Raw genomic sequence first — 24,839 nt, forward strand, 5'->3', positions numbered from 1 at the left:
TGGGTAAGAAACTTGGGAGGTTTTTGTTTTCTTTTTTTTAAAATGATTCTCATGCCTAAGATGGGGTGGTCTGTCAACTCAGGCAGTAGAGAAAAATCTTTACCTCATTCATTGATTCACTTTCTTCTGACAATTTATTGATAATTTAAAAAATTACTGTGAGTTTCAACTAGCATTTATCTTAAGTCCAAGTTTTGTCCAAAAGATGAAGACAATTATCTTCAAAGTTGAGTTTTTTTGAAAATTGAAAACTAAGGTGACTTTGTGGCTTAGGTATTTGTAATAGTGGCTTTCTCATAAGTTAAAGTAGACTCACCATATATTTTTCAAATATGAAGGATGCTTATGAGAAGCGTTCATCATGCCAGTGGTCTCGTCAGAGAGATTTCATGGAACACAGTTACTCATTTTTTTTGCTGATGATTGTTAATAGCTTAACCAAAGTTGCATGTTGACAAGTAAAACAATTGGATGGTACCTTAGATTTGACTGTATCTTCCACATATCTAGGATGCAGGTATGATGAGTTTCTAAGATTCTCTGTTTCCAAACTACCAAAATGAAGGAGATGAGATTAGTTCAGAGTATCAGATGACAACATTTTTTTCATCTCCTAAATACTCAGATTATACCAAATGGAAAAAGTCCATTTCTTTTTCCCTTTAAATCTGAAAAACAGACTTTAAAACCTTGTAAAAATGAAACCCTTGTCAAGGGAGATGAGTTAGCAAGAGAATTTTATCTTTACAGAATTTCTCTTTGCCACTTGTTTCAGGTTAATGGTAAGAGTTACCCGCAGGCTAAGTTGCTATTGGGACAGATGGGGGCATTGCATCCAGCCAATAGGCTAGCTGCTTATATCACAGGCAGGTTGCGACCCTCAGTCCTGGACCTCTCAACCCTCAGTACTGTCATCTCCAAGGTAGCATCCAATGCCAAGGTGGCTGCATCCAGGAAACCACGTACCCTGTTGCCTTCAACATCCACTTCCAAAACGGCATCCTCCTCCAGCACTACCACAAATCGCCCTGGGAAGAATCTGAAGGCATTTGTCCCGGCGAAAAGACCAATTGGTAAGTTGGACTGTATATATGTTTTCCAAAGGGTTGTGACCTGGTGCTGGGCCAGTGGATACAGATACAGGGGTTGTAAAACTTAGAGAAATATAGAAGTTGGCATTATTTTTTTTCTTGATGTCTATCTTGCCTGAATTTTAAAATTTTTTAGTAACTCTTCTGATGACCTACAATACTAGATGAACTGAATTCGAGTTAGTTTTACAGTTATTTCCAGACTTTTAGACTGGTTTTATTAATGTAGAAAAGGCTTAGGTTTTTAATTTTGTTTTTCAAAAGGGAAGATGTATTCTTAAATACTTCCCCTAATTTACTATTTTTCCTATGAGGACTGGTGTTTTTGGTACCAGTCATATGTATGTTTCTTGAACTTAATGAAACCAAGGAGCTAGCAAAATCAAAGTGGGTTGAGTTATAGGCTTAGAGTAGAAGGCTCTTGTAAAATATAATTTTGGAAACAGTGCTTTATTATATTCATCCCTGTTCTATGAGTAAAAACCTCATTTGTTTAACATTGCAGTGCTAGAGTCTGTAAAAAATTACCTTCTTGAAATCATTTGTGTTTTAGCATTGAGAGTATATGCAGTTGGTTTATTGGATTCCTCTTTTTGTTGTTTCAGATCTATTTAGGAATGTTAAGTAAAAATGTCGTTTGCTCTATTTTTATTCCTCTAATAGGAAATTGAAATCTCTGGCTAAATGCTGGAGTTGTATGAAGATGGAGGATAGGCCTTGCCTTAAAAAGAACCCATTTTACCTCTTTCTTAAGAAGTAGCTTTAATTGGTGATTTTAAAAAAAGATAGTCTTATCCTGTCCTCTTTTAAAAAATGTCTTTATACATTTTAGAAAAATGCAAAACTTTACTGTCTTGTAAAAGGACAACAATAAAGAGGTGGAGGTGCTGGGACAGGAGGAAGTGGTGGGAAAAAGTTTTAAAATTAGAATTAGGAATACAATTTCAGCTTCTTACTTTCTTCATCTGTTTTTATTCATTCATTCATTCATTCATTCATTCAGAGAGCACACAGAGAAAGAGTTTATTAAGTTGGAAGCTAGGCAGAAATACACACCCAGAGAGAAAGGGTATGGGCGTCCTTTCTAATGAGGAGGAGCGCAGTCTCTTCATCTGTTTTAGATGATGAAGTTGTGTGCTGCTGTACTGTCTTTTTAGTGTCCTGGCAATTTGATTATATTGCATAACCAAAAGAATTTCAGAAGGAACACCCAATTTTAATCCCTTTGTTAAAGTTAGAATTTTAAAGGTTTGGTTTGGGTGGAGGGGTGTGTTTGATTTCTGTGGGTGGAAATTGGCATGTGTAATGCAGGTAAGAAATTTCTTAATACCTGTAAGAAATTGACCCAGTGGTGCCCAATAAATGTTGATAAACACAATCACTACAAGGATAAAATATGAGAACTGAAGATTTTTGACCAGCAAATTTTTATTTGCAGCGGCTCGACCCTCTCCTGGTGGTGTGTTCACACAGTTTGTGATGAGTAAAGTTGGAGCCCTGCAGCAGAAGATACCTGGAGTTAGCACACCCCAACCCCTAACAGGGCCACAGAAGTTCAGTATCAGACCTTCTCCAGTAATGGTCGTCACACCTGTGGTTTCTTCTGAGCCAGTTCAGGTGTGCAGTCCTGTGACTGCTGCTGTCACTACTACCACCCCTCAAGTGTTTTTAGAGAATGTTACTGCTGTGACACCTATGACTGCTATTTCTGACGTGGGAACTAAGGAAACTACTTATTCTTCTGGTGCCCCCACTGCAGGGGTTGTTGAGGTCTCTGAAACTAATACCAGCACCCTTGTAACACCTACCCAGTCTACAGCCACTGTGAACCTTATCAAAACGACTGGGATAACTACCCCTGTGGCTTCAGTTGCTTTTCCTAAGTCTTTGGTAGCATCTCCTCCAACCATAACTCTTCCTGTTGCTTCCACTGCCTCCACCTCCATAGTCGTGGTGACCACAGCTGCATCTTCCTCCATGGTGACCACACCAACTTCATCTCTGAGCTCTGTTCCCATTATACTCTCGGGAATTGATGGGAGTCCACCAGTGAGCCAGAGACCAGGTAAGGCCTAGATGTTACAAGCTGGTTTACTGACAGCTGTTTATGTAACTTTGTGGTTTTGATAGGATTATAGATATATCAGGTGTTTCTGCTATAACATGATACATATATTCCTAAAAATCATTACATTCTGCAAAACTGAACACTGAAAATAATAGAGCTTGTGGTAAATATAGGGTTAGGACAATCACTGAAAATTCATGCAATTTTGTAACCAGAGCGCTAATAAAACCTGTAACTGGTACTTTAGAGATAAACAGCCTTGACAGATGGTTTAATGGGGCTAGAGATTTCCTCAGGAGATTAACGATATTCAAAAACATTAGAATGGAAATGCTGGCTGAAGGATACTGCATATGGGAGTGGAACTCTGAGCCAGTAGAGCAGCGTTAAGGTGGGCATAGGAGGAAGTGCAACCTGTTGTGTGCTGAGAGTTGGGAGTGCATATCTGAGGAGGGAACCATATGTAGTTGTTCCCTGTTTTGGGGGTGGGAGGGCTGCTGCTTTATATTTAAAAAAGATTGGAGGGCTTCTGCTTCTGCTGCAGCCAAGCTGAGGGCCCTTTCTCTCTCCTCCTTGCTTAAGATTAAAATTCTAGGTCCTCTTTCTTAGTAAAAATCATTTATGAATCAGCCCAACTCCTATATACTACTGACATTATTCTCCTGCTTAATTACTATACGTAAACTGATTGAAGGAAGGAGGCATATTTCTTTGTTCAGGACTCTGATATTTTATATGTTAAGTTTATAGTTAAAATGAAATTTTTTCTCTTGTTGGCTTAGTTTTAAGTGAATTTGAAATAGGAATAGTTCAACACTTTGGTAATTTTTCTATCTTAATTCAACCAGCTAAAGCAAGTTGTTCTCTTAGTAGAGTCTAAGAGGAATTACTGTGGAAAAGAGTGTGAAAGACTTTGCAGGATTTAAGGGGGAATAAAATAGCCAACAGCAGTTCTCTCTTGGTAACTGATAGTTTTCCTACTAAATATTTTTTTCTTTAGGGGCATGGTCCAAATCCCTCTTGATATTTTAGGAAAGAAGTGATTTATAAATTGAAGTGCTGTTGAAAGGAAAAGTGGATGACAGTATCAAATTTGTTGTCTTTTGCTACTTCCTGTAAACAAACATACCAAAAATGGCTAATATATAATTTCAAAAGTAAAATTGTTGTTGATGAAGCTGTTTTGATTTCCTTTTGAATCTCAAGGTTCATATCTTGTCATATTTTAACTGGTCATGTCTTCTAAATCATGGATTCTAACCTTTCTTTATATTTTTAATTCTGTCATGAAACTGTAAAACAGTTTACCTTTTGTAGTTCATTGTCTCTCAGATTTCAATCACTTGGAACATACATTCAGGTATTTTGCTCTGATTCCCATTTGTACTATCATACAATTGACATAATATTTTTATTTAAATCCAGTCATTTGTTCACTTAAATGTACTTTTAAAAGGAGCAGTATTACTGTTATTGGAAACCAACATTACTTGCCGAAATAGAGGGTAGCCTCATAAATAAATACACTGAAACAATAATAAAAAGTATCAAATACTAGCCAGCTACTGTAAGTTCTTAACATGTGGCTTGCTCTCTCTGTTAATGAAGAAAGTTAGAAAATGCTGGCATAATATTAAAGACATAATATCAAAGACTGGTAATTTCTTCTGTATTTTAATCAAAAGATTAAAATGCTGATAGTGTGATATGGTGTTATTCTATATCCACCTACCACCTAAAAGTGTCTTCTGTAATACTACTGAGGAAATACTAACGTTAACAGATTTTTTTACCTGCTCTTTTATAAATGGAGCTGACTCAAATCACTGCCAACTTCTAAGGAAGTGTATAATTTTGTTATAGGTTCATAAAGTAGATCCCAACTTGGGGATTTCGACAACTCTGACTTTTTCATTTGACTTTCCTTCTTTTTGTCTTTCCCTTCTTCCCCTCTCACACATATTAATAAATAATCACATATTTAGTGTATGTATTAAAGGCTGCTTTTGGAGTAATTTGGTTTTGAATCATTCTCTAAAACTTAATGTGAATAGAAATGTTCAGGAAATTAAGAATGCTTTTAACATGTTTCTTAATTCACATAAGATAGATGAATTTTTTTTAAGTTGCACACTATTTTTTTCATAAACAGTTTGGTCTTTGTGTTTTATTTCGTTTTCAAAGTAGTCATGGATCGTCTATATATAATTTGTCATGTAAATCTTAGGAGCTTCACTTTGTTTTAGAAATTTGATATGTTTTTTGGGCAGAGTACCTATCTGATAGAATATCACATATTAAAATCTTTGTTTTGTTTGGCTTGTTGATTTTTATATTTAGTGACAAACTGATGAAAAATTTTATTTAATAATGTTTAAAAAAAAGGAGTAATTGGAAATAATAATGTTAAAGAAGTTCAGTAACTTGAATGGTAATGTTAGACCACTTTCATTTATGCTTACTATTACGTTATTCCTACCTCTTTATTCCTGTAACCAAAAACCTATCTGTAGATTACTCATATTATTTTTTTCCATGTCCTTAGTATTTTCTTCCAAACATTAAAGTGAATCTTTAGGTACTATTAATATTTTGAAATCTCTTTTAATTCACATCTTCTGCATTAAATTTCTGCTTTTTCTGTTTGTTTTAAAACTATCTTTTGCCTCTTCCTAACCAGGCTTTATTTCCCTGCTTCTTTGATGTCTCTTAATTTCATTCCATTTTTTGGGGGTATGTATTTTTTTTTCCTTCTGAAAAATAATTTCCACAAATCTTTATGCTTTGCTTATTTATCAGTGAATTTTACAAGCCAAGAAGTTTTTAGTACCTTGTGATTTTTAGTCCTTGACTTTTTCTTACTTGAGTAAGACCTGTGAAACTAAGTCATAAGTCTATTAAGTGTTAACAGCCTGAATTTTTAAGTTGAACAAGAGAATTTTATCTTGAACTTTAATGAGAACCAGGTTAAAAGGCCATGTTTTTCATTAGGCAGAAGTGTTATCTCTTTAAATGCACCTCTTGACAATTGATACTTTCTTTTTTACCAATCTAAATGTAAGGCCCTGCAATGTCTGGTTAATACTTAGGTTTAAAGTAAATCGTTCTCAGCCGTAAGACTAGTAAGTAGTGTATCATGGACGTACAGGATTTTACCAACTCTGTAGTTTAAAGTAGAAGTTATTTGTAGCATGGTTAGATCCTATGTCATAATTATTTTTTCCCAAGTATTAAAGGGAAATTCTGATACTATGTTTCCATTTCCTGTTTTTCAGAAAATGCTCCTCAGATTCCAGTGGCTACTCCACAGGTCTCTCCTAACACAGTGAAACGTGCTGGACCTCGATTGTTGTTGATTCCAGTGCAGCAGGGTTCTCCTACTCTTAGACCTGTCCCAAACACACAACTTCAGGGACATCGGATGGTCTTGCAGCCTGTTAGGAGCCCAAGTGGAATGAACCTGTTCAGGCACCCTAATGGGCAGATTGTCCAGCTCCTCCCTTTGCATCAGCTTCGAGGCTCTAATACCCAGCCCAACTTACAGCCTGTCATGTTTCGGAACCCAGGTATAAAATTAGTGTCTTGGAATCACCTGTTAGAAAAGAAATGCATACTTTGGAAGTCTTGATTTGGGCAGTGGTGATTTAAAATGTTCTTTTTCTTACTAGGGTCTGTGATGGGAATCCGGTTACCCACTCCTTCCAAACCTTCAGAGACTCCACCATCTTCTGCTTCGTCCTCCTCTTTCTCTGTTATGAATCCTGTAATTCAGGCTGTTGGGTCTTCTCCAGCAATGAATGTTATCACTCAGGCACCATCATTGCTTTCTTCTGGACCTAGTTTTGTGTCTCAGTCTGGTACATTGACTCTGAGGATTTCCCCTCCTGAACCACAAAGCTTTGCAAGTAAAACAGGCTCTGAAACCAAAATAACCTATAGTTCAGGAGGGCAGCCTGTTGGTACAGCCAGTCTTATTCCTCTCCAGTCTGGTAGTTTTGCGTTGTTGCAGCTCCCAGGACAAAAGCCTGTTCCCAGCTCCATTCTTCAGCATGTTGCTTCACTTCAGATGAAAAGAGAATCTCAGAATGCAGACCAGAAAGATGAAACAAGCTTTTTAAAAAGAGAACAGGAAACTAAGAAGACCCTACAGTCAGGAGGAGAAGCTATAGACCCTGAGGCTAATATAATAAAGCAAAACTCAGGAGCTACTGTCTCAGAAGAAACTCTGAATGATTCTTTGGAAGATGGGGGTGATCATTTAGATGAAGAATCCCTTACAGAAGAAGGTCCTGCAACTGTTAAACCTTCTCAGCATGCCTATATCACTGGCTCACACACAGGTGAAGACTATAAAAATGTTGATGAAGAGTATGGGATTAGGAATCATAACAGTTCCAAAGAAAAACTGACTGTTCTGGAAGTTAAGACCATTTCTGGAAGAGCCAGTAATATGACAGTCCAAAGTGTGAGTAATGTGCAGCTTAAAAAACTTGATGTGAAAGTGGAACAGCAGAAAGGCTTAGACAATCCAGGGGAAAAATCAAATGAATTTCCAATTATCTCTAAAGAAGAAAGTAAACTTGAATTTTCAGGGAGCAGAGTTGTGGAGCAGCAATCTAATCCAAAGCCAGAGGCCAAGGAGAAGGGATGTGGAGATTCTCTGGAGAAGGACAGCATTAGGGAGAGGTGGAGAAAACACCTAAAGGGCCCTTTGACCCAGAAATGTGTTAGAACTTCACAAGAATGCAAGAAAGAGACAGATGAGCAGTTAATTAAAGAAACAGAAACTTGTCAGGAAAATTCAGATGTGTTTCAACAAGAACACGGCATCTCTGATTTACTTGGAAAAAGTGGAACTACTGAGAATGCCAGAATTGTAAAAACTGAATGTGATTCTTGGAGTAGGATTTCTAGTCCTGCAGCCTTCTCCATTGTTCCTAGGAGAGCTACCAAAGGGAGCAGAGGGGAAGGACATTTTCAAGGTCACTTACTGCTATCAGGAGAACAGATAAAACCAAAGCAAGAGAAGAAGGGTGGGAGAAGCAGTGCTGACTTCACTGTTTTGGATTTGGAAGAGGATGATGAGGAAGATGAGAATGAGAAAACCGATGATTCTATTGATGAGATTGTGGATGTTGTTTCTGACTACCAGAGTGAGGAGGTTGATGATGTAGAAAAGGTGGTGAGCCCATTTTTGTTGTGACTGAAACTTCAAGAATTTAAATGATTCATTAGAGACAGTAGTTTTTCCAGAAGATCACTAAGACCTGATACATTGATTTGGATGCCTAGGTTTAGATCATGATTAAATGACTTGGTAGTTTTTGGGCTGTGTCAGTCAGGTAACATTTATTGAGCTTTTATTGAGCTTTGAGACTTGTCTGATATTATAGGAAGGCTGGCTTAAGCCTTAGGGGGATAGATGCTTGAGAGTCCCTATCAAATTAGGTTATTTTTAAGAAAAAGTCTGAAACCACTACTCCCATTCAGTCTCAGTTTCTTTGATATTTTGTATGTGAAGTGATTGTACCTTATCTGGTAGATATATATAAGAAACAGGGAATAGGCAGCCTTAGAACTGGAAGATAATTTATCTATCTGCATTTATAGAGATGTTTCTCTTTTTGGAGAGAAATGAAAAATACTATTTAATATTTTAATATAACCCTGCCTAAAGTTGTTTTTAATCATCTCCTAAAATTAAATAGTGTCTAGAATTTGTATTCTGAACTTTGGTCATCTTCCTTTGTAATTTGACCTTTCTAATTTATTTTTTTATTTTTCTGAAGCCATTTTTTAGACTTCTATTTAGGGTTGTATTTGCTGAACTAAGTAACTGAGAGTCAGATATGATATAGGGCAGGAGTTGGGCAAACTTTTTTTGTAAAGAGCCAGATTGTAAATATTTTAGATTGCAGGCTAGATGACTTGCTCTTGCAACTACTCAATTGCTGTTGTAGAGTAAAAGCAGCCATAAACAATAGTAAGTGAATGAGTGCGGCTGTGTTCCAATAAAACTTTATTTACAAAAACAGATGGCAGGCTGTGGTTTGCTGACCCCTGACCTGGGGTCTGATGTAAAACGTAAGGAGGTGATAGCCAGCTGCCTGTGGGGTGCCTTGAAATCTAAATTGTGTCCCTCTCTTCAGGAGCAGATAATACAATGATTGTCACACATGGCAGTTTTAGAATCTCACTTCCTTGAGATTCATTCATTCTCTGTGTTACCTGGTCCTTCTCTGTTAATGCCTAACTAACTGCCTTACGGAGATAAAATATAGCAAAAAGATTCATATTTTAAACCTCTAAAATGTTTAAATATTCTAACGTTCCTATGTTGGTTATTTCTGTACCTCACCTGTCTCATTTATAAAATGAGGCTCTAGCTCTACAGTTGGATGATTCTATATGCATTTGCCTCACATTCTATCTATAACCTAATCCGTTTTGAGGACTTATATCTGTAGGTAGTTTAGGAGTTAGATTGCAGATCTTTTTGCACTTTTTGCAGGCTCTTTCATTGTAAGTCAGCCTAGGTAAGCATCAGACCAAAAACAGTCCAACTTTATTTTAATTTTAATTTAAAAAAATTTTCCATTATGGTTTATTACAGGATATTGAATATAGTTCCCTGTGCTATACAGTAGGACCTTGTTGTTTATCCATTCTATATATAATAGTTTGCATCTGCTAATCCCAAACTCCCAATCCATCCCTTCCCCACACCTCCTCCCCCTTGGCAACCACAGGTCAAAAACAGTCCAGCTTTAAAATCAGTGAAAACTATTGCTATCAGTAGAACTGACTTAATGGAACCTTTAGTGTGTCTTAGTCATACAGCGTGGCATTGCTTAAATTTCCTAATAGGGAATCTGACAGGTACACTGGCCTTTTAAAAGTAAGGGCATTCAAATCTAAATTCTACATTGTATTTATGTGTATGTCTGACACCTATGATAGCTTTATACCTCTGATTAGCATTATATTGGAATAGTGTAAGGAGAGTTGTGAGTAGCCTTTTTAAGTCTTCCCTGATGAAATTTATTGGATATTATTTATAAAGCCTGCAATTAAAGCCACGCAGTACACATTCTTCAGTTTAAATATGGTAAAGCATCTACCTACATTACTATTCAAACCCTTGGGGTTCTGTTGATTTAGCTTCCTAAAGTTAATTTTAATATCCATTGTTTACATTTAATACACATTATTTAGATGATGCTTAAATTGGGGATCATAAATGATGGCTTGCATCATTTATGTCCTTTAGCCTTAGGGAGCCTGTAATTTGGGGGTAAGTAGTTTTTCCAGCAAGTTTAAACATAGAATTAATAAGGTGATTGGGATGCTTCATTTTGAGTTGTGCCTCTCTGGTACAGTACAATTGTAGATAACGTATTCTCTGTTTGGTTTCTGGCATAGTAAACACTACTTTTAAAGGTGGACTTAAAAGTATCGGCATATCCCATAATCCATATAGTCTACTGTTATAAATATACAGTGAGTTTCTGTGGTGGGTGCTCAATAAATGCTTACTGATTGACTCATATTTTGGTATAATAAGTACAGCAAGCCTGGGCTTCTTTTGGTATCTGAAATTCTTCAAAAGCTCTCATTCTGTAGGGTTGAGAGACTTAGAAGACTGTCTGGGCTATAATCTGTTTCCATATCTGCCTTGAATATGTTTCTGTGGGTGTTTAATATGGGATTAACCATGAAGCACTCTTAAACTAGAATCTGAATTTTTCTTCTTTCTACCTTCTCCCTCACCAAATTCTGTTTTACTTCTATTTAATATTAAGATTTATGCAGCTTTAATATATCTGTACCTGAATTTTGTCCACTAGAAGTAACACTGAACCATCAGTACAGCCCTTTGGGGACTTTGTCTCTTCAGTCTAATGATGTCTTTTTAATATATATCTGTGATTTATAATGTAGTTCTTGGTAGTTAGCTCTAACCATATGTTGTCTTTATGACTTAATTCCATTTTATGATGAACAAGTTTAGGATTATCAGTACTCATGGTTTAAGATCAGTGTTTGGCACTGGTTGGCTTTATAAGGGGAGCATTCAGTTGAAAAGTTTAGGTGTGCTTGCTTCCCAATACTTTATTTACTGTTGAAATGCTGTTATTTCAGAATAACTGTGTAGAATACATTGAGGATGATGAAGAGCAGGTGGACATTGAGACTGTAGAAGAGCTCCCGGAGGAAGTTAATGTTGTCCACATGAAGGCCACAGCTGCCCATACACAGACTTTCAAACAGCTGTAAGTCTTACTTCTCTTTGGATTGTTGTTGTTTGTTGTTGTAGTTTTAATGACCATAAGCAAAACTAAATGTTCTATTCAGGAGTTCTGGGTAACTGACATGGTTCCTTTATTTCTCTAGCTTTTTTCTTAGTAGTAGATGAGGAGAGGAGCTGGAATTCAGAGGTAGTTAACTTGCCTTGTTATTGCTAGGAGGCAGTATATAAATGTGAATAACATATGCTTTTGGAGCCTGATATATTGGTATTAAAATACTGGTTTTGCTAGTTTGTGGCTGTTTAACCTTGGGCAAGTCTGTCATCTCCCTGAATCTTAGATTCTTTACCTATGAAATGAGGAAAATGCCCCCATTTAAAGTATTAAATGAGATAATGTATGAGATAACGAACATAACTGATACAAGTGGACTATTCAACAAAGGTTAGTTCTTTTTCTTTTAAGAATATGGCATTAAATTCTAAATTTGGTTACTTTGCCAGTTGAATAGATCAATACAGTTAGAAAAATTTTCATACCTGTTCAGCTGATGAGATGAAAATACAGAGAGCATGATGCCTTAGAAAAAATGTTCTAAGTAAGTTGATTAGGAACTGGGGTGTGAGAGAAAGAAGGGAAGGAAAGAAGGTAAGAGTTGTTAATTTGTGCCAGACATTGTGCTTTTCAACCTGTTATGTCATCAGCTACCTAAAGTAGCAATGAGTTAAGAAAGAGTAATTCTTCATTCCTAGTGAGAAAGTCTAAGGAGGGCTGTAGGGTAGTATTTTTCTTCACTCCAGGGCTATTTGGAAGGTACTTCAATTACCTACTGGTTAAGATTGAAAGAATTTAAATCTCTTAAAAACTTAGACTAAGTTCAGCAGCATTGCAGGATGTAAGTTCAGTGTACTAAAATCGAGTTCCTAAACAATAGCAACAAACAAAAAAATGTAATTAAAAATGCGAAAAAGCTGTTTGGGATTATTAACACAAGTTGTGCAAGACTTTTATAAAATGTTATTGAAAGACATTGAAGGAGAATTCAATAGGGACTTCTCTGGTGGCGCAGTGGTTAAGAATCCACCTGCCAATGCAGTGGACACAGGTTCAATCCCTCGTCCGGGAAGATCCCACATGCTGTGGGGCAACTAAGCCCCTGCGCTGCAACTACTGAAGCCCGTGCGCCTAGAGCCCTTGCTCCACAACAAGAGAAGCCACCGCAACGAAGAGTAGCCCCCACTCACCTCAACTAGAGAAAGCCTGCGTGCAGCAACGAAGACCCAACACAGCAATCTATCAACCAATAAAGAAATAAAATTTATTAAAAAAAAAAAAAAAGAAGAATTCAGTAAACAGAGATATACCATCTTAATGGACTGGAATAATAAAGGGCCAAGAATAACCAACACATAAAGGAGCAGATTGTTAAAATTTTAAAAATTTCTGTCAGTGAAAAGGCAATTTCAGACTGTAAGGAAAATATTTGCAATATGTGTTTGACAGAGGATTAGTATCAAGCATATAAAATAATTCTTACAAGTCAGTAAGAAAAAGATGATCCAGTAGAAAAGTAAGTAATGGATATCATGGGCAATTCACAAAAGACTGCCAGTAAACATGCAAATTTGTTCTACCTCACAAGTAGAGAAATGCAAAAAAATTTTTTTTTAAGATTTTTTTGGTTTTTTTTTTGATGTGGATCATTTTTAAAGTCTTCATTGAGTTTGTTACAATATTGCTTCTGTTTTATGTTTTGGTTTTCTGGCCTCGAGGCATGTGGGATCTTAGCTCCCCAACCAGGGATTGAACCTCCACCCCTGGCATTGGAAGGCGAAGTGGGAAATGCAGATTAAACCACAGTGACTTTACCAATTTATACCCATAAGATTGGTATAAATCGAGATTTCTGATAGTACTGTTGTCTAGGTGTGGAGCAATGGGAACATACTGCAGGTGGGAGTGTAAGTTATAACCACTTTGGAGAGCAGTATGACATGACTACAGTTGAAGATGTGCATGCATTTCTTCCATCCAGCAGTTCTACTCCTAGGTATACATCCTAGAAAGGCTCACACACGTGTACAAGGGGTCATGTGTGGGATTGTCCATTGCAGCCATTGTGAAAATTTGCCATTGTGAAAATCTGGATACAACCTAAATAACTACTAACGTTCTAAAACAAATTTTGGAAAATTCAACAGTTTGGAATACTATATAGCAGTTAAAATGATTGAACTAGATGTATCAACATATCTCACATGCAGTGCTGAATGAGACAAATCAGTTGAAGAAAGATGCACTACATATAAGTTTAAAATGCTACATAATATTTTCTGTTTAGGGATGAATCAGTACATTCCTAGGAGAGTAAAACTGTAAAGATGTGCATGGTAAACTCAGTTTGCGAGCATTTACTTATGAGAAGGAAGGAAGGTGATGAACGTGCCCATATTTTGGTGATGTTTTATTTCTCAAGCTTAGTGACAGATACCTGGATGTTGATTATGTATTTTGTTTGTACAGTTTTATATGTTTGAAATATTTCACAATTGAAAAAAAGTAGTTTGCAGTTTTAGGGTCTACTTGGACACTTTTATTTGAGAAAAAAGCATATTATTGAATAAATCATATTGCCACATATCGGACCATGGGGAAAAGAAGCTGCTTACAATTTAGACAATTTGGGATGGTTTGGTTTAATATAGCTATGAAATAGGTATTAGATTACTGAATTTCAATAAGAACTGGAAAATACTGTCTTCATCTAGGTGCCGTACACATATCACTGCAGATGAGAAAGCTGCTGAAAAGAGTCGAAAGGTATTTACAGTATGTTTAATGATAATTACTCATTTAATAAAATTGATAACATTTGTCCTTAGGGTTAAAACAACATTAGCTGTATTAGCTATGACTTTTTTCAGGGCCATTTTTACCAGTGAGTTAATATAATCAGCTTTTTTCCCCTTAATGAAATTATACTATTAATGCTTTTTTTTTTCCTTCTCAGTTGTCTTCTGCCCTCCACCCCCAGTTGATAGAATAATTTAGAGGAATTAAAATGGGTATGGAGTTTATGAAAACTGATGTGCTTATCTGAAAACTAATCCTATAATGTAATGATATGATGTGAAACAGGCTAGCATTCTTTCTTATTTAGGCTCCTGATTTTGCTGGTGATCTAAAAAATTAGTTATTATCTGAAGTAATGGCTAGCAATTCAGGGAGCCATGAAATTATAAACCTTCTTTGATTTTCTTAATGTACTCAGCATAGGATATCATAGTACCATAATTAAAGAAGGTTTTCTCTTTATCCTAACTAACACTAAGAATGGAAGAGAGTGCAGTTGTTTAACCATTTTCCACTTGTTATTCTGTCTTCTTAATTTAAGAGATAAAAATGATGAGATTCTGTTGAGATGGAGGGTGGTATTCAGGTCCTTTGAAAAACTACTGGGTGATTAGTTTGAGTTTGGTTTGATTTGGGGGAGCATATGGTACATATTTGCAGGGCCATAATTATTTTGCATATATCACAATTTTTATTTTTTCATTGGACATCCTAAAACATTTTTGAGATATAAGAATTTTCACAATAGCTATTTACACAGTCCATTGTTTTATACCATTATTATTACATGCAAATTATTTTTAGTGTATTGGTGTATTTAAACTTAGTATTAATTTTGTTTCTATCTGGTTGTATCTTTGATTCTCCCACACTGTACTAATGTACAATGAGTTTTTAACTTCAGAAAGACAATGATTTTGTAGAAGAGTTTGGGGGTACTTTCATACCCCATGATATGGTACCACTGTTACTATGATAAAGGTAAACAGTGTCAAAAAAATAAAGGCAATTAAAAACATCAAGGTTGGGGGGGGACACACGTACACAAAACCAAGAAACTGTAAAAGACAGGAAATGTAATTATTACTCACTAGGTATGATTAATATTCATATTGTCATAATAGGTTGGTCACTGTTAATGATTTTTTAAAACTTTTATAATCCATGAATAAAGTATGTAAGACTTAATTTTCAGTCTTGAAAAATGAGTAAGTACAAATGACAAGTTGGAAGGTAAAAGAGGGAAGAAGAAATGAAGGGAAGGATATGAGTACTGATATCCTCATTTTACAAAGAGACACTATTGTTGATGAAATGAGAAACGGAGATAGAATTATATTCAAGTTGCAAAGGGATCAATAGAAGAACTAAAATTAATGGTATATCTGTATTAGGAAGATGGATGGTGAGATGCAAGAGAGTGGTGAGCTAAATCCTTTTCTGCATAGCAGGAAGTAAATAGGTTGTATTGAAAAATGAAAAGAATAAGCGTATGTTACTATTTTTAACTTAGGATATAGACTTAAGAACCAGAAAAAGCCACTAAAAGAATCAAAAGGTGGTTGTTTCTGAGGATCCAGTTGTAGGTGCAAGATACAATTGCTTTTCATTATAAGATCTTTACATATTTATATTTTAAATCCTGTATGCATCTTTTACTTCTTTATAGTAAATAACTTTAAAAATGGAAGTAGAATAAACAAGAGAGAAAGGAAGCCTAAGGCATCCTGAGGTCAAGAAAGACTTTCCTAAAAAATGCAAAGTCTGAGTTTTAAATGTTAAGTTATGAAGGTGGGGTAGGAGGGGTTAGGTGCAGGCAACAGCCTGTGTAATGGCATGGAGGTGTGGGATTGTAGTGTGTTTAGGAAACTTCTAGCACTTTGGAATGGTTGGAGAGAACAGTGATTTAGGAAGAGAGGCAGTTGACCCTTTCCCAAATTGTAAAGGGTCTTACAGTATTTACGAAAAAAAATTTTCAACTCGTTTTCCACTAATCAAGATTTTGTTAAAGTTTTCCATATAATTTGTGTCATGAAAACAAGTTTTAATAAAAAATTATACAGGTGAGCTTTTTTATAGATCCCCTCAAATTCTCCCTCATTTGAGAACTACTGTAATTTGAGCTGAGAACTGATATCACGTTTGCATGTATTAGAATTTACACTGTTGATTTGGAGGAAGGATAGACTGGTAATAAGTTGACCCATTGAGAGGCTGTTAAGATACTCCAGGCAGAAGGTGGCAGGTGTCTGATATAGAGCAGTGCCATTTGGGGTGGAGGAAGAGGGCGGGTACATGTGAACAATACTTAGGTGGCGATCTTTTGTTTGGACAGGCTACACCAGTTCCTCTAAAACTAAAACCTGATTACTGGAGTGAAAAACTACAGAAAGAAGCAGAGGCTTTTGCTTATTATCGCCGGACACACACTGCCAATGAGCGGCGCCGCCGTGGTGAAATGAGGGATCTCTTTGAGAAATTGAAGATCACGTTGGGGTTACTTCATTCTTCCAAGGTTTCCAAAAGTCTCATTCTTACTAGGGTAAGTGTTATGTGTAAATGACAGACAAGTAAGAGCTTGACTGAAAGAATCTTCTAGAGATATGTATGAGAAAGAGAAGAAGATTGAAATAGAGCTTGTGTTTAACATTTGAAGGTGGACTAATGAATGCCCAATAAATCCCTTAGGAAGAAAAGTCCTTATGTTGAGTCAAAGTAGCTTTTCATTGAAAGTCAGATTCTTAACCAGCAGAGTTATTTTCCTTCCTTCAAAAAAAGTTAGAAACTCTGGTAAACTCTGTTTACTATGACTTCTTTACACTGGTGTTTTCCGTAGCACTTAGAAAAGTTTATCACTGTGAAAGGCCAACACAACTGCTATTTTGACATACTTCTTAACAGTTGACAGTCACTTCAAAGGAAACTCTGAAGTGTTCAAGCTAGCAGAAGTTTTAATTTTGCATGTAGAATATCTAAGGTAATTTTGTTTAAATTGCTTATAAGTAGAAGTTGGAAGAGTAAAAGGCAAGCAGTCATATCCCTCTAGAACAAGGTTATTTCAGCCAGATTTTGCTTAGATTAGGAGTTGATTTTAAAGTTGATTATTAATATCTAAGCAGAGTAAAATGTTTTGTTTCTCCTTGCAGTAGTGGAAATACCTGTTAACCACTCAGTGGTGCTCTTTGTAAATAATCACTTTCCCTAGAAGTATAAGCCAGAAAAATCTCCTGAAGTTTAACAAAAAATAAATTCTGAAACATTAAAAATTGTTTTGGGGTTTTTTTTTTTTACTTGTATACTTTATCTATTTATTATTTTTAAAATTTTTATTGGAGTTTAGTTGATTTATAATGTTGTGTTAGTTTCAGGTGTACAGCAAAGTGAATCTGTTATACAGATACATATATCCACTCTTTTTTAGATTATTTTCCCATAGAGGCCATTACAGAGTATTGAGTAGAGTTCCCTGTGCTATATATAGTACGTCCTTATTAGTTATCTATTTTATATATAGTAGTATGTTTATGTCAATCTCAGTCTCGCAGTTCATCCCTCCTCCTATTTCCCCCCGGTAATCATAAGTTTGTAAAACATTAACAATTGTTTTAAATGGCATTATAAAGTTCTCTAAAATATTAGGTAAAAATTTTTTTATTTAAGAAATTGTGTAGGCCCCACCTGTTTTTCGGAAAAAGCAAACTGATGGACATGATATTACTATTTCTTGTCGTAGGCATTCAGCGAAATTCAAGGACTAACAGATCAGGCAGACAAGTTGATAGGACAGAAAAATCTCCTGACTCGCAAACGGAATATTTTGATACGGAAAGTATCATCTCTTTCAGGTGAGATAAGTGAATGATCTCTGATAAAGAGTATAAATATAGCTTTAGTGAGGAAAATCCTTAGTAGATCTTTCAGATACTACTTAGTTTGAGGCTTGGTTCCCAGAGTTAACATCAGAATTATCGTTTGACTGGGTGGGACATTTCTTCTGGATTATAATTACTCTTGCCTTCCACAGTTTAGGGGAATATAGTTAAATCAACTGGATTTCAGTTGACTCTATTTCTCATTATTACATGGGGTCTTATAGAGAGTAACAGTTTATTCCCTATCAACCTATAGGTAAGACAGAAGAAGTGGTCCTGAAGAAGCTAGAGTATATTTATGCAAAACAACAAGCATTAGAGGCACAAAAAAGAAAAAAGAAGATGGGATCAGATGAGTTTGATGTGTCTCCCAGAACTAGCAAACAGCAGGAAGGATCTTCTGCATCATCTGTAGATCTCGGACAGATGTTTATAAATAACAGGAAGGGGAAACCTTTGATTCTTTCCAGAAAAAAAGACCAGGCCACAGGTAGGAGAGACATTCTTTGCTTTCTTTAATGTAGATGAACATTAGTTTAGTTTAGAGAACTGAATGTCTTCTCTTGGCCATAATTTTAGTTTTAATTAAATGAAAGATGGGTTGTATTAAAAGTAGAATATTAACTACATTAGATTTCAGTTTCTAGCTTCACACACTCAAGCAAATCCTAGTAAGTTATTAGTCATGGTAACATATAAGACCTACTTCTGATAGCAGTCTCCAGACAAGTATTTTTCTTCTAGTGTTTCAATTTTTTTTTTTTAAGCTGCCATCTTTTCAGACTTTATAAATGAACTCTTGATTTCCCTGCAGTTCTGCTCATGAGTTGAGGAAGTTTGGATCTAGCTGAGACGAATAAATTGGAAAATTTTTTTAAAGTTTATTTTTGTTAATCAGGCTCTACTTTTCATCAGATTGCAGTCTGTCAATGAATTGCTATTAAGGAACAAAGTAAATTGGTTTTGATTTTTTTATTCTCTCCTATCTTGATTTTGGAAGTGAGGCTATATTGATTTTATATTACTTGTTTATATCCTTTGAGAATGGTATATATCCTTTTTTACTCTTTGGATAGCACAGTGTATGAACCAAGGAGATCTGGTTTATTATATCAACTAAGAAAGTAGTGATAGATACTAAAATATGAGTTAGTTTTAACATTGCACATTTAAATGATGTTATTACTAAGAAAGGATTTTAATGATGATTTAGTCCAGTCACCTCATTTTACAGGTGGAAAAACTGAGGTCTAAAAACTTGAAGTAATTTCTTAGAGGTATATAGGAAAGCAAACCTAGGGATAAAATTGTGTGTGCCTTCATCCCGATTCACCATCAAGACCATCAGAAGCATTCCATTGAAAAAGTGGTTCCATGGCTCTGTTCTTCAACAATAAGAAATTCTGTCCCTTAAGAGAATCACTGGACAGGTAACCATTACAGTGAAAAATGGTTCAAAAAGTAAATTGCAAGTTGAGGTTCCCTAACTAAATTTGAATTTTATTTCTTGCTTTTTAAGACAAGGTGTGGTTTTTAGGGATGTCTCCTACACTCTTAGGCTATTCGCTAGCATTAATTGAAGATCTTTTATCCTTAACTAATTTCTGCTCTTCCTTACAGAAAATACCTCACCCTCTAACACTCCACACACCTCTGCCAACATTGTGATGACTCCACAAGGGCAGTTGCTCACTTTAAAAGGTCCCTTATTCTCAGGACCAGTGGTTACTGTTTCTCCTGCTCTCCTAGAAGCAGATCTGAAACCTCAAGTTGCCAGCAGTGCTGTGGCTCAGTCAGGTATGTCATAAGTGTTGTCTTTCATGGGTGGTGAAAAAGAGTTATCCCTGGTATCTCAAAGTGACAGAGAAAGCCTTTGAATGTGTTCTGTAATGATAAAGAGCTATTGTATTCGAGTTTGCCTTTGTAAGAGAAGATTCTCTTTTTAGAACATGTTTCGCCCTATCTGTGGTATTGAATGGTCTTTTTTACCTGGGAATGGGAACTATTTTGCTATCTCTAATTTCTGAGTAGGAAAAGAATTGAAAAGATGTGAAAGTAAAAGGAGGTTGAGGAATCACTGTTTTAGTTTTTGGTGTTAATAAATATTTATCAATTTTGTGTTGTACTCAGAGATGGTACACTCCTACATTACCAGCCTGATACAGTTTCAGCACCCTCCCTTTTGGGGATAAGGAGTTGAGGTGAAAAGGAAATTTCACTTTGACGAAATTTTAGGTTTTAGGCACCTGAATTTCTATTAAGGTAAAAGGGTATCCTTACCAGTACTAATACTGCTAAACCCAGTCTGGAGGAGTCATCCTTTCTTACAGTGCTGCCTCTAGGGCTTTATCTTTCCCTCAGAGTAGCAGTTAGTTAATTGGACGAACAGAATCAAGGTGCATGTCTGCCTCAGGATAAAAAAATAAACTTGGGGAGCATTTCTATAAAATAATTAAACAGAACTTTTCTTAATGATGGAATATCAAAGCGTCTTTTGGTTAGATTTTACCTATTTTCTTGTTAGGCTAAGTCTGTAATTTGAAAAACTGGTATTTCCTTTCATCTTCTTGATAAAAGTAGACTGGTGAAATTTTAACTACAACTCCCATGAGATGGTCATTGGGTATGAATGAGAGAGAGTACTTACCACTGTAGATATAAATGAGTTTTTTTTTTCCCCCCAGAAAACGACGACTTATTTATGATGCCAAGAATTGTTAATGTGACATCATTGGCCACGGAGGGAGGTTTGGTAGATATGGGTGGCAGCAAATACCCTCATGAAGTTCCTGATGGCAAGCCGCCTGACCACCTGAAAAACACTGTCAGGAATGAAGATAACTCCTGTGAAGATTTGGGTAGAATCTCTTCCAGAGGCAACCACAGAGATGTCAGAATGGCATTGGGTACAACACAGGTTTATCTGTCAAATAAAGATTCTGGTTTTCCACAAATAGTTGATGTTTCCAGTATGCAAGAAGCACAGGAGTTCTTACCCAAAAAGATTTCCAGTGATATGAGAGGAATTCAGCATAAATGGAAAGAGAGTGAATCAAGACGGGAGAGACTGAAGACAAAGGAGTCTCCATTTCATAAATTGAAGATGAAAGATCTCAAAGACTCAAGCATAGAGATGGAATTGAGAAAGGTAGCATCAGCTATAGAGGAAGCAACACTAGATCCCAGCGAACTGCTAACTAATATGGAAGATGAGGATGATACTGATGAGACACTGACATCTCTGCTCAATGAGATTGCCTTTCTTAATCAGCAGTTAAATGATGACTCTGTTAGCCTGGCTGAACTGCCCAGCTCTATGGATACAGAGTTCCCAGGGGATGCTCGGCGGGCTTTTATCAGTAAGCTTCCTCCTGGGAACAGAGCAACTTTCCAGGTTGGCCACTTGGGAACTGGTTTGAAAGAATTGCCTGATGTTCAAGGGGAGAGTGACTCTGTCAGCCCGCTCCTCTTGCACTTGGAAGATGATGACTTTTCTGAGAATGAAAAACAACTTGCAGAACCAGCCTCTGAGCCAGATGTCCTTAAGATTGTTATTGACTCTGAGATAAAGGATTCCCTCGTTTCCCGCAGGAAAGCCGGTGATGAAGGGAAGAGTACTTCTGGCATCCCTGCAGAGCCTGAAAGTGTGTCTTCACCCCCCATCCTACACATGAAGGCTGGCCTAGAAAACAGCAGCACAGATACTTTGTGGAGGCCGATGCCAAAATTGGCACCTCTAGGTTTAAAAGTAGCTAATCCTTCCAGTGATGCAGATGGTCAGAGTCTCAAGGTGATGCCTTGTTTGGCACCTGTAGCTGCCAAAGCTGGGTCAGTTGGACACAAAATGAACTTAACAGGGAATGACCAGGAATGCCGGGACAGCAAGATGATGCCTACATTGGCACCTGTTGTGGCCAAACTGGGCAACTCTGGGGCCTCACCAAGTTCTGCAGGGAAATGAACTTATTTGTCCTCAGGCAGAAGCCAGGCTGTGAGGGGAAACCTCCTTTCTCTGCAGGCACCTGTTTGTGTCATGGAACTGTGATCCTTGACTTTGATGCAGTGGATAATGGTAGAGAAAGGGGGTAGGGTGCTGACCTCGGTATAAGAAATTACTACTATGAAATTCTGATCATGTTAAAATGTGTTACCTCACTTGTGGTGCTGGGTCTCCTCATCCTCTCTAAGAAGATGCGATCCATTACTGAACACGAGGTGCCCCTCTTACCCAAGGAATTCATAACAAGACTCTAGGTCCATAGTGGTTCCTAGTTCTTCCCTCCCAGAGTAAAAGCTGCTTGAGACTTTGGAGTTGCTATGAACTGAACCTTAGTTGATAGCTGTTGCTTAAGTTGTTTAAATCTGAAGTCCAAGGAATGTGATGCACTTGTGCAGAGGGATCCAGAAGAGATAGTTTTTAGTTGGTGTTTCAAGAGTAGGGGGAGAGAGGATGGGTACCATGGAATACCAAAGTGAAGGACTTAGTGTCATTCAACAAAATTTTCTCTTCTTTTATATCCCAAGTAGCTTCCATTCCCTCACCTTTTCAATCAGAATTATAAATCCAAGCCTTCTGGTAAAGTAGGAATGCTTTAGAACAAAAACAAAAACTTTTTATTACTAAGGTAATCATTTTGAGATGTTAAAATTACTAGTTCTCCCTTATTGTCTTTGGGTGTTGAGAAGACCATTTCATAGTACCAAGGATTTCTACCTGGATTACATATTTTGGAGGTAGGCATAGAGGGAGTCCTCCCCCTTTCACAAATCACATCACTGAAGAGACAGCTAAAATGAAAAGCATTCCCTCTCCATACCAGAGACAGTGGCCAAAATAAAAATCTGTGAGGCTGGATGTTCCCCAAATCAAGCCAGCCTCCTGGTGCTTGAAGGTTTCATTCACTGTTACCTGCACAGGATGTAAAGAAAAGAAAAGTCACAGTAGGCATTCTTTACCAGGGAAATAAGGCAGTATTTGAATCACAAGATATATTTTTTATTATCTGCTACCATGGATTCAGTGATCTGTAGAGCTTTTTCACTCATTAGCTGTCAGGGTATGAAGGACTGACAGCCTGTAAAGATAAAGATATTTATATTTTTGTATAGTTGTTTTCATAGATTTCTCAAAGGCTGAAGTTTTCAACCTAGGAGATGAGATTTGTATTGAGTATAGAAATGATGTTTCCTATCTAGTTTGTAAATAATCATGGTGCACTTGAGGGGTCTCTTGGAAACTCCTGGGGGCAAGAATCACTATTCTGAAAATGTATAGACTGGGATTTAGCTGCTGCATTTTGTCTTTCTTAAATAATTATATTTTGGAATGTAACCCCTGTTCTGTCTTCATTGACAGGATTTGCTTGTGTTGTGAAACACTAACACAAGATCTTCCAGTGCCTGGGCTGTGCCTAGGTAATGCTGTTTCTTCTACATCCCCTGCCTTCTTTATCCCAAATCCCACTCAGCATATCTTCAAAACTAGGTTGTGAAACCAACTTTGGAATGGTCCTAGCCAGTGAATTATTACCTCCGTGGTTGGTTCCCTTTCTAGTAACTCTGGTAATAAACAGATTGAAAAGGGTGGGAAATTTTCTTCTGCAAATTGCAGTGGGAACAAATTCTTTGTTGGTTTTGTGTTACTTGCCTTTCTAGACCTCCTCATCAGCATTCAACCTTCCCACCTCTAAAGGTTACTGAAGAAGCTTGAAGTAGGTAATGAGCACCCCTCAGCTTCTCATTATCCCTCCCACTTCTCTTTACCCAGGAGATTTCATTCAATGCCTTAGCCAAGGAGTCCAGCACCTGTCTTCCCTGCTAATAATTGTCCTTGGAGATGCTAGTAGTTTAATCCAGGTATAGCAGTTTCCCATTATTTCTTTGCTTGTCTTGTCCTTGCATTTCCTCCTGACTTCCCAAGGCTCTTGTAGCTTCTGAGGGTCAGCCAAGGAGCGGGCAAGTGAGCGAGTAATCCTCAGGAAAAGAAGGACCATTCTGCTTCTGAACACTGTTCTTTTTTTTTTTAGAAGAAAATAGACAAATAAGTAATATTCATTACTTGATGGGAAGATATTTAACTCTGTTTATGAGAGATGTACAAAGATAGAAATGAGAGATGATCCCAGGTGTTCAAGGAAAGCTGCAGATACCATTACAAAACCCCCAAGATAATGGTGTTTTCAAGACCTTCTTAGAACTAGAAGGTTGTTAGGGCTAATTTTAGGAGGGCTCAATCTTCAGAACAATCCTGCAGTCTTGATAGAAATCTAAAATCTCCAAAAACTCCTACCTTTTAACCTTACCCCAGGAGAAACTGATCTATGAAAATTACATGTGTGATTATGAAAGATGTAGTTGAGTGAGGAGTTGAGGAATTGGGAGGATAGTGAGCTCTCACCCTAACTCTATAAGAAGCATGATCTCAGTAGGCCAATAATTTGCCTTTTTATACATCTGTAAATAAATGGAATGTTTTTAAGAATATAATTATGTCAGATTTAGCTTTTTCTTTTATATATTAAATATATATATCTTTCTTTTTCTGCTTTTGAAAAATGACTATTTTTTTAGAAACCTAAGAACAGAAGAAATTTGGCAAGTGGAAGGAAGAATGTATAAACTTGAAATAAATCAGTTACAGTAATTAAAGCAGGACTTGGTGTTGGGAGGTTTGTGCTGAGTTGGAGTAGAGAATTCTAATGCCCTG

The 24,839-nt window shown here is 36.7% G+C and overlaps 1 protein-coding gene across 25 annotated transcripts in view; it reads left to right on the plus strand.

Moving 5' to 3' along the window:
- The window catches only part of MGA (MAX dimerization protein MGA), a 190,418-nt gene extending 165,746 nt beyond the window's left edge, over positions 1-24,672 (plus strand). For 7 of the 25 annotated variants that reach the window (XM_082387791.1, XM_082387782.1, XM_082387796.1 and 4 more), the window contains 11 exons: positions 776-1,073; positions 2,530-3,156; positions 6,435-6,725; positions 6,828-8,341; positions 11,302-11,432; positions 14,177-14,228; positions 16,597-16,803; positions 17,995-18,106; positions 18,390-18,623; positions 19,754-19,930; positions 20,818-24,672. In XM_082387791.1, the coding sequence (XP_082243917.1) occupies positions 776-1,073; positions 2,530-3,156; positions 6,435-6,725; positions 6,828-8,341; positions 11,302-11,432; positions 14,177-14,228; positions 16,597-16,803; positions 17,995-18,106; positions 18,390-18,623; positions 19,754-19,930; positions 20,818-22,094 (4,920 nt within the window). In that variant the 3' untranslated portion in view covers positions 22,095-24,672. Of the gene's footprint in view, positions 1-775; positions 1,074-2,529; positions 3,157-6,434; positions 6,726-6,827; positions 8,342-11,301; positions 11,433-14,176; positions 14,229-16,596; positions 16,804-17,994; positions 18,107-18,389; positions 18,624-19,753; positions 19,931-20,817 lie in introns of those variants that run through there. The other 18 variants (XM_082387794.1, XM_082387774.1, XM_082387785.1 and 15 more) reach the window with 16 other exon arrangements.
- The last annotated feature ends 167 nt before the right edge of the window (positions 24,673-24,839 follow it).

The sequence above is a fragment of the Balaenoptera borealis genome, assembly GCF_965194805.1.
Source record: "Balaenoptera borealis genome assembly, chromosome: 3".
Classification (NCBI taxonomy): domain Eukaryota; kingdom Metazoa; phylum Chordata; class Mammalia; order Artiodactyla; family Balaenopteridae; genus Balaenoptera; species Balaenoptera borealis.